This window comes from Saccopteryx bilineata, chromosome X (assembly GCF_036850765.1).
Source record: "Saccopteryx bilineata isolate mSacBil1 chromosome X, mSacBil1_pri_phased_curated, whole genome shotgun sequence".
Classification (NCBI taxonomy): domain Eukaryota; kingdom Metazoa; phylum Chordata; class Mammalia; order Chiroptera; family Emballonuridae; genus Saccopteryx; species Saccopteryx bilineata.
In genome coordinates, this window is record NC_089502.1 from 12,769,466 (window position 1) to 12,783,537 (window position 14,072).

General features: G+C 35.6%; 1 protein-coding gene across 1 annotated transcript in view; it reads right to left on the reverse strand.

The window, feature by feature from the left end:
• Window positions 1-14,072, reverse strand: part of STK26 (serine/threonine kinase 26) — an 83,920-nt gene that overhangs the window by 25,678 nt on the left and 44,170 nt on the right. The window contains exon 3 of the mRNA XM_066249885.1: window positions 8,789-9,019. Within this exon, the coding sequence (XP_066105982.1) occupies window positions 8,789-9,019 (231 nt within the window). The remainder of the gene's footprint in view (window positions 1-8,788; window positions 9,020-14,072) is intronic.

Consider the following 14,072-nt stretch of genomic DNA (forward strand, 5'->3'; position numbering starts at 1 on the left):
GAGAGAGAAAATGGAATGGAGAACATACTTAAACAAATAATTGATGAGAACTTCCCAAGCCTGTGGAAAGAACTAAAACCTCAAGTTCAAGAAGCAAACAGAACTCCAAGTTTTCTTAACCCCAACAAACCTACTGCAAGGCATATCATAATGAAATTGACACAAACCAACAGCAAAGAAAAAATTCTCAAGGCAGCCAGGGAAAAGAAGAATACAACATATAAAGGAAGGCCCATTAGATTATCATCAGATTTCTCAGCAGAAACTCTACAAGCTAGAAGAGAGTGGACCCCAATATTTAAAGTCCTGAAAGAGAGGAACTTTCAGCCACGAATACTATACCCATCAAAGCTATCCTTCAAATACGAAGGAGAAATAAAAACATTCACAGATACAGAAAAGATGAGGGAATTTATCATCAGAAAACCCCCACTCCAGGAATCACTAAAGGGGGTTCTCCAATCAGATACAAAGAACAAAAAAAAACAGAGCCACAAGTAAAAGCTCCAAGAAGAACACAATAAAACCAAATTTAAACTGTGACAACAACAAAAAGAAAGAGGGGGAGAAGACGGAGATTAACAGTAGCAAAGGACGATGGAGTGCAAAAGTACTCACAAAATAGTTCGCTACAATGAACAGGGTAGGGACCCTTTTCATTACTCAAAGGTAACCACCATTGAAAAAACCACCACAGAAGCACATGAGATAAAAAAGATAGCAACAGAGGAAAGATGTATGGAATACAACCAAATAAAAACAAAAGATAGAAAAACGAAAGAGAAGGATCAAACAAGACACAAAACTAACAGAAAGCAAGATATAAAATGGCAATAGGGAACTCACAAGTATCAATAATTACACTAAATGTAAATGGATTAAACTCACCAATAAAAAGGCACAGAGTAGCAGAATGGATTAAAAAAGAAAATCCAACTGTATGCTGCCTACAGGAAACTCATCTAAGTAACAAGGATAAAAACAAATTCAAAGTGAAAGGCTGGAAAACAATACTCCAAGCAAATAACATCCAAAAAAAAGCAGGTGTAGCAATACTCATATCGGATAATGCTGACTACAAGACAGGAAAAGTACTTAGAGACAAAAATGGCCATTTCATAATGGCTAAGGGGACACTGAATCAAGAAGACATAACAATTCTTAATATATATGCACCAAACCAAGGAGCACCAAAATATATAAGACAGCTACTTACTGATCTTAAAACAAAAACTGACAAAAATACAATCATACTTGGAGACCTCAACACACCGCTGACGGCTCTAGATCGGTCATCCAAACAGAGAATCAACAAGGACATAATGGCCTTAAACAAAACACTAGAGCACCTGGATATGATAGACATCTACAGGACATTTCATCCCAAAGTGACTGAGTATACATTTTTCTCCAGTGTACATGGATCATTCTCAAGAATTGACCATATGTTGGGCCACAAAAACAATATCAGCAAATTCAGAAAAATTGAAGTTGTATCAAGCATATTTTCTGATCATAAAGCCTTGAAACTAGAATTAAACTGCAAAAAAGAGGAAAAAAATCCCACAAAAATGTGGAAACTAAACAACATACTTTTAAAAAATGAATGGGTCAAGGAAGAAATAAGTGCAGAGATCAAAAGATATATACAGACTAATGAAAATGACAATACGACATATCAGAATCTATGGGATGCAGCAAAAGCAGTGATAAGAGGGAAGTTCATATCGCTTCAGGCATATATGAACAAACAAGAGAGAGCCCAAGTGAACCACTTAACTTCACACCTTAAGGAACTAGAAAAAGAAGAACAAAGACAACACAAAACCAGCCGAAGAAAGGAGATAATAAAAATCAGAGCAGAAATAAATGAATTAGAGAACAGAAAAACTATAGAAAAAATTAATAGAACAAGGAGCTGGTTCTTTGAAAAGATCAACAAAATTGACAAACCCTTGGCAAGACTTACCAAGGAAAAAAGAGAAAGAACTCATAGAAACAAAATCCAAAATGAAAGAGGAGAAATCACCACGGACACCGTAGATATACAAAGAATTATTGTAGAATACTATGAAAAACTTTATGCCACTAAATTCAACAACCTAGAAGAAATGGATAAATTCCTAGAAAAATACAACCTTCCTAGACTGAGTCAAGAAGAAGCAGAAAGCCTAAACAGACCTATCAGTAGAGAAGAAATAGAAAAAACCATTAAAAACCTCCCCAAAAATAAAAGTCCAGGCCCTGACGGCTATACCAGCGAATTTTATCAAACATTCAAAGAAGACTTGGTTCCTATTCTACTCAAAGTCTTCCAAAAAATTGAAGAAGAAGCAATACTTCCAAACACATTTTATGAGGCCAACATAACCCTCATACCAAAACCAGGCAAGGATGGCACAAAAAAAGAAAACTACAGACCAATATCTCTAATGAATACAGATGCTAAAATACTAAACAAAATACTAGCAAATCGAATACAACAACATATTAAAAAAATAATACATCATGATCAAGTAGGATTCATCCCAGAATCTCAAGGATGGTTCAACATACGTAAAACGGTTAATGTAATACACCATATCAACAAAACAAAGAACAAAAACCACATGATCTTATCAATAGACGCAGAAAAGGCTTTCGATAAAATACAACACAATTTTATGTTTAAGACTCTCAACAAAATGGGTATAGAAGGAAAATATCTCAACATGATAAAGGCCATATATGATAAACCATCGGCTAACATCATATTAAATGGCACTAAACTGAAGGCTTTCCCCCTTAAATCAGGAACAAGACAGGGTTGTCCACTCTCTCCACTCTTATTTAATGTGGTACTAGAGGTTCTAGCCAGAGCAATCAGACAAGACAAAGAAATAAAAGGCATCCATATCGGAAAAGAAGAAGTAAAGGTATCACCTTTTGCAGATGATATGATCCTATACATTGAAAACCCCAAAGAATCCACAAAAAGACTACTAGAAACAATAAGCCAATACAGTAAGGTCACAGGATACAAAATTAACATACAGAAGTCAATAGCCTTTCTATATGCCAACAATGAAACAACTGAGAAGGAACTCAAAAGAATAATCCCCTTCACGATTGCAACAAAAAAAATAAAATACTTAGGAATAAACATAACAAAGAATGTAAAGGACTTATATAATGAAAACTATAAACCATTGTTAAGGGAAATCGAAAAAGATATAATGAGATGGAAGAATATACCTTGTTCTTGGCTAGGAAGAATAAATATAATCAAGATGGCTATATTACCCAAAGCAATATACAAATTTAATGCAATTCCCATCAAAATTCCAATGACATTTTTTAAAGAAATAGAGCAAAAAATCATCAGATTTATATGGAACTATAAAAAACCCCGAATAGCCAAAGCAATCCTAAAGAAAAAGAATGAAGCTGGGGGCATAACAATACCTGCCTTCAAACTCTATTATAGGGCCACGACAATCAAAACAGCATGGTATTGGCAGAAAAATAGACACGCAGACCAATGGAACAGAATAGAAAGTCCAGAAATAAAACCACATATATATAGTCAAATAATTTTTGATAAAGGGGCCAACAACACACAATGGAGAAAAGAAAGCCTCTTCAATAAATGGTGCTGGGAAAACTGGAAAGCCACATGCAAAAGAATGAAACTGGACTACAGTCTCTCCCCCTGTACAAAAATTAACTCAAAAGGGATCAAAGATCTAAACATAAGACCTGAAACAATTAAGTACATAGAAGAAGACATAGGTACTCAACTCATGGACCTGGGTTTTAAAGAGCATTTTATGAATTTGACTCCAATGGCAAGAGAAGTGAAGGCAAAAATTAATGAATGGGACTACATCAGACTAAGAAGTTTTTGCTCAGCAAGGGAAACTGATAACAAAATAAACAGAAAGCCAACTAAATGGGAAATGATATTTTCAAACAACAGCTCAGATAAGGGCCTAATATCCAAAATATACAAAGAACTCATAAAACTCAACAACAAACAAACAAACAATCCAATAAAAAAATGGGAAGAGGATATGAATAGACACTTCTCCCAGGAAGAAATACAAATGGCCAACAGATATATGAAAAGATGCTCATCTTCTTTAGCTATTAGAGAAATGCAAATCAAAACGGCAATGAGATACCACCTCACACCTGTTCGATTAGCTGTTATTAGCAAGTCAGGTAATAGCAAATATTGGAGAGGCTGTGGAGAAAAAGGAACCCTCATACACTGTTGGTGGGAATGTAAAGTAGTACAACCATTATGGAAGAAAGTATGGTGGTTCCTCAAAAAACTGAAAATAGAACTACCTTATGACCCAGCAATCCCTCTACTGGGTATATATCCCCAAAACTCAGAAACATTGATACGTAAAGACACATGCAGCCCCATGTTTATTGCAGCATTGTTCACAGTGGCCAGGACATGGAAACAACCAAAAAGCCCATCAATAGATGACTGGATAAAGAAGATGTGGCACATATACACTATGGAATACTACTCAGCCATAAGAAATGATGACATCGGAACATTTACAGCAAAATGGTGGGATCTTGATAACATGATACGAAGCGAAATAAGTAAATCAGAAAAAAACAGGAACTGTATTATTCCATACGTAGGTGGGACATAATAGTGAAACTAAGAGACATTGATAAGAGTGTGGTGGTTACGGGGGGGGGAGGGGGGAATGGGAGAGGGATAGGGGGTGGGAGGGGCACAAAGAAAACAAGATAGAAGGTGACAGAGGACAATCTGACTTTGGGTGGTGGGTATGCAACATAATTGAACGACAAGATAACCTGGACTTGTTATCTTTGAATATATGTATCCTGATTTATTAATGTCACCCCATTAAAAAAATAAAATTATAAAATAAAAAAAAAAAAAAAGAAAGGAACATTAAAACACTTCAATTATCTCTAAATTAAAGAATATTCCAGAAATATTTACCAAATGCTTTAAGTATGCACAGTACGCACATAAAAATGTCTCAGGAAAAATGAGAAAGCCACAAAATTGTACAGACTCTATTCTGTAATATTGTACTTAAATCATTCAATTTTCTGTTTCGTTTTGTTTTTAATACATATTTGTGGTTGTAATATGTAGAGTGGGGCATATTTCCTTAACATAAGCAGAAATCTATAGGTATTTTTCAACAACAAATAAAGACATAATTTAAATTTTATTCAATGCCTGAGAAAGCTTCATTTTAATATTTACATTGAACTAGAAAAAATATTTAAAGATTATAAAAGATTCTTCCAGTATTATGATATCAGAAAGGAAGGTTTTGCTTATTTTAGTATACTTTATAAAGGCTAACTTTGTCCCTCAAGAAAATCTGCAGTGAACTAAAATTAAAGGAAAACACTGTGGTCATACTGATGTGTTTGTCTAGTTTTTACTCTTGTTTTTAAAAATGAAGTTATACAGTAATCTCAGTCAAAATAAACATCTAGTACATTTTTTATGTCTCAAGGAAATCATTACAACTGCATACAGTTCCAAAGAGCATATAATTTTCTCTCAAATGCAATGACTTTTCTTTTAGCATACAGTGAGGGCTTGGTTACGTATGATATTCTGCATAAGGACAACCCAAGAAAACCCCATATCCTACTTCACTCCATTACATTGATTCACAAAATTCCCCATGTCATCTGAAATGGGAGGATGGGTCACAATAAGGATGTAATTTAATTGATAATGCAGTTACCTGATGGCACTTAAAGGGTGTAGCCTTGAATCGCATTGACTTCATTAAACAGAACCCTGTTATATTTGATATGATGTTAAGCACAAGCCCATGTAGCCACACAATGTTTTTCTGGAACCCAGAGATGTTTACTGATGATAATAACAGTAACATTTTTCTCTACTAGAAAAAGTACTTCCTGGGAATGCACTGTAAATATGATCCAAATTGTACACTTTAATTACAAGCACTCCATGGTTAAACAAGTTGGTCAATTTAAGAATTTAAATAAATGATATTAAAATGTTATAAAATCATAATCTAGCTAATACACACATATTTATTTACTGTAAGTATATTCAGGATACAAATATATGCAGCTGTGAATTTCTACAATTCTATCATGAAGTGAAATTGTTTCTCAAAGTAGTCTTTTACATCATGGACTTTAATTAATAATGAATAAAGGAAATAAAAATAATTCAGTTTAATCTATTAAGAAGGCATCTTAGATAATGGTTATATATCACTGACTAGAGGAAGAACATGCTATATAGTTACGATCTAGACAAAAACTATCAGGCCCTGGCCGGTTGGCTCAGCGGTAGAGCGTCGGCCTAGCGTGCGGAGGACCCGGGTTCGATTTCCGGCCAGGGCACAGAAGAGAAGTGCCCATTTGCTTCTCCACCCCTCTGCCGCGCTTTCCTCTCTGTCTCTCTCTTCCCCTCCCGCAGCCAAGGCTCCATTGGAGCAAAGATGGCCCGGGCACTGGGGATGGCTCTGTGGCCTCTGCCTCAGGCGCTAGAGTGGCTCTGGTCGCAGCATGGCGATGCCCAGGATGGGCAGATTATCGCCCCCTGGTGGGCAGAGCGTCACCCCTGGTGGGCGTGCCGGGTGGATCCCGGTCGGGCGCATGCGGGAGTCTGTCTGACTGCCTCCCCCTGTTTCCAGCTTCAGAAAAATGAAAAAAAAAAAAACTATCAGTTTTACTTATTTAAAAAATAAGTATTTATTCTGTGACTGGTACATATATAGAGTGAGGGGAAATTTTTAAAAGATTGAAATCTTAGGAATATATAATACAAAGAGGGCTGCAATTTATTTTCCACGAGAGTACTGAATATAAATAAACAAAGGCTATAGGCAACCAATAAAACAATCAATACCATTTCAGGACCCATTTTCAATATAATATAGAGTAGCCCATGTTAAATAGGGCTTATTTAATATTTAAAGTTACTTACCAAATATAGCTTATCTGTTAGAGACAACTAAAAATAGGAAGGTTCAGGTCTATTCTAGAGTGGGTCTGAAATGACCAGGTTCAATTCAGAAAAATGTAAACCAGAATGAGGAAACAAACACACACTCTCTCTCCCCCCCTCTCTCTTTCTCTCTCTCTCTCTCACATACATATACAAAAACAACAAATTATTGGGGCTGCCTACAACCAAGTCTGCTATGGGAATTATTACAAACTACTAAGAGTGAGTGACCATAGGATTACTAAAAAAGAATCTGATTGCTAAATAAGATTTCTAGAAAAGAATATAACTGTATGCATGTTACACATAATCGAATAAGTATGTAAATAGTAAAATGAAATAATGGCTCACACTAAGAAGTAAATTGAACAGAAATTGTCAGCAGAAGCACCTTTTCTTGGAAACTTTTTCTTGAAGCCTTCACACCACTACCCAAAGAGGATAAAAGTGACTACTTGCTAATTTGTGCTCTATTTTACCTTGTACATATTTAATCACAAAATCTGAACCATTTTAGTACAATATGGAACAGTGAGCTCCTTAATGGCATGATTAAATTGTTCACATTTTATCTAGCACCTAGCAAAGTGTAAGACACATAGTGACTGTTTGGCGGTTTAATGATTCATTCTATGCATTCTTTCCACATTTATATATAATTCATTTACAATGAGAATAAATCAAACCTTGTAAAAAGGCAGGAAATTGATGATGAATTTCTGTATCAGTATTAACTAATACAGATAGATTATCTTAGGGTTTATTTGGTTAGCAGAAAATAAAAAGATAGATTAATTTTTATGCAGATCAACAGCTTGAGAAGTTCTATATGAAGGTAGATTCTGCCTGGAGGTTAAAGACTGCCAAATCCTCATCCCTTTTTGGCCCAGAGATGAAGAAAAATATCAAACAACAACAGAAAAACATTCCCCCCTTGCAAACACTGAAAAGCAAAGATTTAATAGTGCTTTCCTTTGAAAGATATCAACCTTAGAAAGAAAATGTTATTATAATTTAAACTCTAACCTAAGTTAGATTTTTCTAATTATTTATGCTTCACATTCAGTAGACACAACTGAACTTCTAACTTTGGAACCCATGAAATCTTGGATTTGCTAATCAAAGTTTTCTGTTATATAGTAACATCCCCCATCTGCTAGAAATTTAGGTGTCTGCTAATTCCATGATCCTGGAAACTGAAAATCCAACTGTTTTTTGGAGAAGGAGGGAACAGATATTATTCTATTTCATTCCATTTAAACAAATATTTATCATGTGCGTAAGATGTGCCATGCCTTGTGCTAAGTCATATTAAAACCAAGACTGGGTGAGCTAAACACTCTGCCATGAAGGAGCTCACAACCTGAAGGGAGAGAGAGATATATAAATGACACATCTCTCAACCATACCTCAATTGAATAAGTGAGTTACTTACATATTCTATTAATTTTGAGGTTGAGACAGACGAGACCACTGAGAATAATGTATGAAAGCACAGGGGGAAATTTCTTCTTAACTAAGGCTGTGTGTCTCAAGCACCAGCTTCATTTCTGCTCCTCTATCAATCCAAAAGTTCAGGTATGGAAAAAATGGTGCAGCTGAGCACTAGGATGCACTGAGGATACAGCTGCTAAATCTATGGTCTATTTGGCACTCTCAATGGAGGTGGATTCTGCCTGGAGGCTAAAGACCGCCAAATTCTAATTTAAGACATTGCCTTCCAAAAAATAGAATTTTTAAAAAAGAAGAAAAATTTATAATGAAAATACATTATGACATGAAATACAGCACCTACATTACCTTTAAATATGATCCATAGTATTTTGTTACATATGAGCTGTCACACTGACTCAAAACAGTTATTTCCTGCTGAATGTCTTCAATTTCATCTTCGGCTTCCTCAAGGTCTATAATTTTAATAGCAACCACTTGCTGGGTACGGTTATCAATTCCTTTAAAAACTTCTCCAAAAGAGCCTTTCCCAATGCGTTCTAATTTTGTGAACAGTTCTTCTGGATCAGCTATGTTATTCTAAGAGGAGGGAGAGAAAGAAAGAAAAAAATACACATGTATTGCATCAATTTTTTTTAAGTGAACGAAAATAAACCACATAGGATATTATCACACTTTTTAAGCATACAAAATCCCTTGAGTCTTCACATGTGCTTCATTAGAACAAAAGTAATACCAAATGGTCAGCCAGTCCATATTCTACTGGATCACACACATTTCCTGGGCTTAGCTGATCCTGCTACCACAAACAGTATTATAGAGAAAATGTTGTCTCTGATGCCTTCCAAAAGGCCAGACACATTTTAGAATAAAGCAGCTGCTTAGAGACTGCACATTAATGCTATGGTAGCGATAGTGAGAGTCCTAATCTGAGCTATAGGTAGGTGAATCATTAAAAGTTCTCACATTACACCAGCAACATGTCATCTTTTTACTCTCCATTTATCTTTCCAACTTGGGCATCGCAGTTACCCCACATACACTTCTAGACCACCATGCAATCAACACAGAACACAAAAGACTCAAAAATCTAGGACTATACATTTTTTCTTTACTTGAGATATTACTACATGCAATGTTCTCATCAATGGCTGAAATAAGATTCTATGCCCTTAACAAAATTGTTAGTATTCATGAGGAAATAGAAATAACTTTCACAACTAATCTTACAGTGGAAATCCAAAGGAAGTCGACATAAAATTTGTAGTCCAGTATACATTGTAGGTTAACTGTATAGGCATGACTTAGATAAAGTCACTCTCCTTTCCTGATTTAGAATTATCCTTTATCTATCATATACAAGTTTTCACTAAATTTTTATTACCACAGGACAACCTTTATAAGCTTACTTAAGTTCATTTTGCTGAATATATATTATATTTCTAATCAAGTAGAAACAGAAGATCTCTAAAGCTTTCCAAATGGTACTTAATCTTTATTATATGTGGCTTAAGTGTCTGTTTGTCGCCGACAGCTTATTGGTTGCTTGCGTAACTGTACTAGCCAATGGGGTAAAGTTGCCATGGCATTCAAATAGTCCCGCTTTCTGGCATGCCACCTCACAAATTGAGGTTAAAGATTGGAGCAATTATTATGCTGTTAAGAAATCTTAACACCAGAAGGGGTCTTTGCAATGGTACAAGACTAGAGGTTCTCCAATTGAAAAATAATGTCATAATAGCTAAGTCTTTGACTGGCTCCTCTAAAGGTGAAATACATGTCATTCCAAGAATTGATTTGGCTCCATCTCTAACAGGATTGCCATTTCAATTGAGACGTAGACAATTTCCTGTAAAACTTGCCTTTGCTATGACCATCAATAAGTCTCAGGGCCAAACGCTTAAGCATGTTGGCATTTTTTTACCTGAGCCTGCATTTGGACACGGTCAACTTTATGTTGCCTTTTCAAGAGTTTGTGAAAGAATGGACGTAAAATTAAAAATAATTGATGATCCTCTGCAAGGTGAGTTTAAAAATGATGGAAAGATCTACACAAGAAATGTTGTGTACAAAGAGATCTTTGACATGTGAATTAACATTTTATTATTTAAATCACCTTTATTTATTGAGCTAGAGGTGGCTCTTAAGAAATGTACCACCAGTGGTTTCCTTCATTGCACTCTAAGCAATTAAGCAAGTAGAAGGGGGAAACCCCGTGGGGCAGTAAGCAAAGGGGCGTCCTCGCCGCCTGCCCTCAGTAATTCAGTTTGAATTATCAGACACCTTTGCACAAATCATTTTAATTACAATTTATAATATCTAGAACAGCGGTCATTTCGTATGACCGCCGGGCTTTCCAGTTAATTTATATTTAAGTGCTTTATTGCTCTAAACCTACAACTTTACTTTGAGTTCCTTCAGAATATAGGAGAATGCTATCTAGTTCTGGTGAGGTACCTATATTTAACTTGTCATTTGGACCTAGATCATCTGATCATTTACAATTTTACCTAGTCTTCAATTTCATAGGACAATTATATACAGTTAGCATGTTCCCTTATAACTTCTTTTATTATACAACATGCTCATTAAAGTTTATTTTTCTCTCATCAAGTTCTTTGCACCATCATCACCAGATAGATTCACTAGTACTCCCGTAAACTGCTTAATTTTGAGTAACTTGAAAATATGATTGCCTTAAAATTTTTTCACCAACTTTTCTTTTTTCATCCTGCCTAAATACAGTTTGCACATGACCTGCTTTGATTTTAAGCTTTCCCATTTTCCCTGGTTAGACTTTTTTTTCCCTTTTCTAAAAGCTGTATTTTCTATGCAGTATGTAGTGTCTTTGATATTGCAAGCTCCTTATTCTGACGCATCTAGAGTACCTACAGGAAACAAATACATCTTGGGCTTCCCATATAAGCTTTTAAAAATAGTTTAGACTTTCAGTAGGTTGGAAATGTCTTCTTAATGTTAACATTTTGTTATATGTTCTCCAAAAGTTGAGTACCATCATCATTGATGTCCTTGGTATTCTCTTTCTTAGCAGACATTGTACTTCATTGTGATTACCATTACATAGTAGCTAAACCATAGCTACCTTTCTTACTACTTTTGGTGATAGCTCTTATCTTTCTAGTACCTTGTGGCAAAACAAAACAAAACAGAACAGAACAAAACAAAATAAAAAATACCTCGACAAACAGCTTAGTGACATGTTCCTCTCTCTATAACTTCCTAAATTTGGTGGATTTGTAAAAATAAAAAGAATAAATCTTTCCGCCATTTTGATTATAAAACAAATCTAAAAGTTGTAAATATGCCATGATTAAAAAATACATAGTAGGTACTTTCTGATATACTCTCAACTAGAAAGCATATTCGTTAACTTGATAACAAAATTTGTTTGTTGTAAGCAAAAAAGATTATATTGCAATTTTCCTAATTCATGTTTTAAAAGGATTTGACTGAAACAATCCACTTCAGGGAGAACATAGCCGTTCTTGCTTTCTATAGCAAATGGGCTCCTGAAAGTATGTAAAACAAAAATTTGAAAATCAAGTCCCATTTTGTATTTTAAAGGAGCTCTGAAGTGAATTCTAACTCATCAATATAGTTTAAATCAAGAAATACCAAGTTGAGGCCCTGGCCAGTTTGCTCAGTGGTAGAGTGTTGGCCTGGCATGTGAGTGTCCCAGGTTCAATTCCAGGCCAGGGCACACAAGAGAAGCACCCATTTGCTTCTCCACTCTGCCTTGTTTCTCTCTTTGTCTATTTCTCCCTCTCTCTCTCTTTTCCTTCCCTCCTGCAGCCAAGGCTGGATTGAACAAGTTGGCCCTGGGCACTGAGGATGGCTCCATGGCCTCTGCCTCAGGCACTAAAAAAATGGCTCTGGTTGCAACAGAACAAGGGCTCCAGATGGGCAGAGCATCGCCCCCTAGGATCCGGTCGGGCCCATGTAGGAGTATGTCTCTGCCTCCCTTCTTCTCACTAAAAAAAAAACAAAAACAAAAAAACAAGTTGATGAAAGAAAAATCTATCATTTACACTATGTTTACTTCCAACTCTTTTATTGGGTGACTAAAAGTTCTCATACAAAATCCTAACTTCCAGAATGGAGGGAATTATAAAAACAAGTTTCCACTACTATAACCTTACCTGCCTAATTATCTGAGGATAGAAATTCCTGCCCTATTTTCCAATTCCTGAATTTTGGATAGATAATACCTAACTTCTAACACTCCTTCAACATTTCACTAACTTCTTACACCAAAGTATCCTGACTCTTAATATTATGACAGATTTCCTTTTTCTTTTTGATGCAAGGGCAAAAGTCAGGTGATAAGTAGAAAATATTTCAAGTAATACAACTTAAAAACCACCTGTATAAAGAAGATGATTTGCCCAAACCCATTCATATTGCTCTCCTTCAGAGACTCTGATAAAACCAAGTCAGCTCCCTCTCTACCCAAATCAAATGTTTAAGAATATTAAAATTTCCAAATCTTGTACCGCTACTGCAAAATTGCAGTTTATTACTATATCTGTATTTGTATTACCTTCTCAAAGCTGTAGCCCAAGATGGAGCTCTAAGTTCTACAGCAGCAAATAGGAGGAATGGGTAATTAATTTCATAATTATATACCATGAATAATACATGATTTATCCATACCCCATAAAGATGGGTCTGTGAAAATAAAAACCTCATAGATCCACCTCTGACCATTTACATTATTCCTTGGCTGTCTTTCTCTTTCTTTTACTTAAATTTGGACTCTTCAGCTCTTCTTTAAGTCTTAAGCAGAGATACCATTACTATTAAAACAACAACAATGTTATAACTTTTTAGTATGGAAATACTATCAGGAAGTCCAAAAGGGAAAAACATTAAAATTAAATTTTGCTTGTCTCCTGAGTAAAGTCAGGAGCAGATGAAAGAAGACTTCTTGCATACTTAAATCACAGAATCAAAGGGCTGGAAGAACTCTTCAAGATTCTCTAAGCGCTCTCCAGTCTTGGCCGCACATAATCACCAGTACAACTTTGAAAATGCAGATACCTAGGCATCATTCCAAAACTACTGATTCAGAATCTCTGAGATTGGGTCCATAAATTAGTATTTATTTTTAAAGAAAGTACTCCAAACTATTTTCTGTGTAGTCATTTTGGCACCAGTTTTAAGATCAGCATTTGCAAACTATTGAACAGAAGGATCTTGAATTTATATCCTTGATTATATGGAATTCATTACCACTATTTTTCCCAGGCAGCAAGCCTGTGGTTCTCTTCAAACGTGGCAAGCTAGGAGGAGGACAACTTGTAAATTAAAATAAAACCAAGAACATCTTGGTATTTATAAATATATACCTATGTTTTGAAAATTAGGTCTTCAATACTTCTTCTAAGGATACATTTCTAAAATTGGTACCTACTCTCAAATAAAGCTGGCTTGTGCTGGCGCAGTGGATGAAGAGACAACCTGGAACACTGAGGTCACCAGTTCAAAACCTTGGGTTTGCCTGGTCAAGGCACATATGGGGGTTCATGTTTCCTGCTCCTCCCCCACTTTCTCTCTCTCTCTCTCTCATATGGGGGTTCATGTTTCCTGCTCCTCCTCCTCTCTCTCTCTC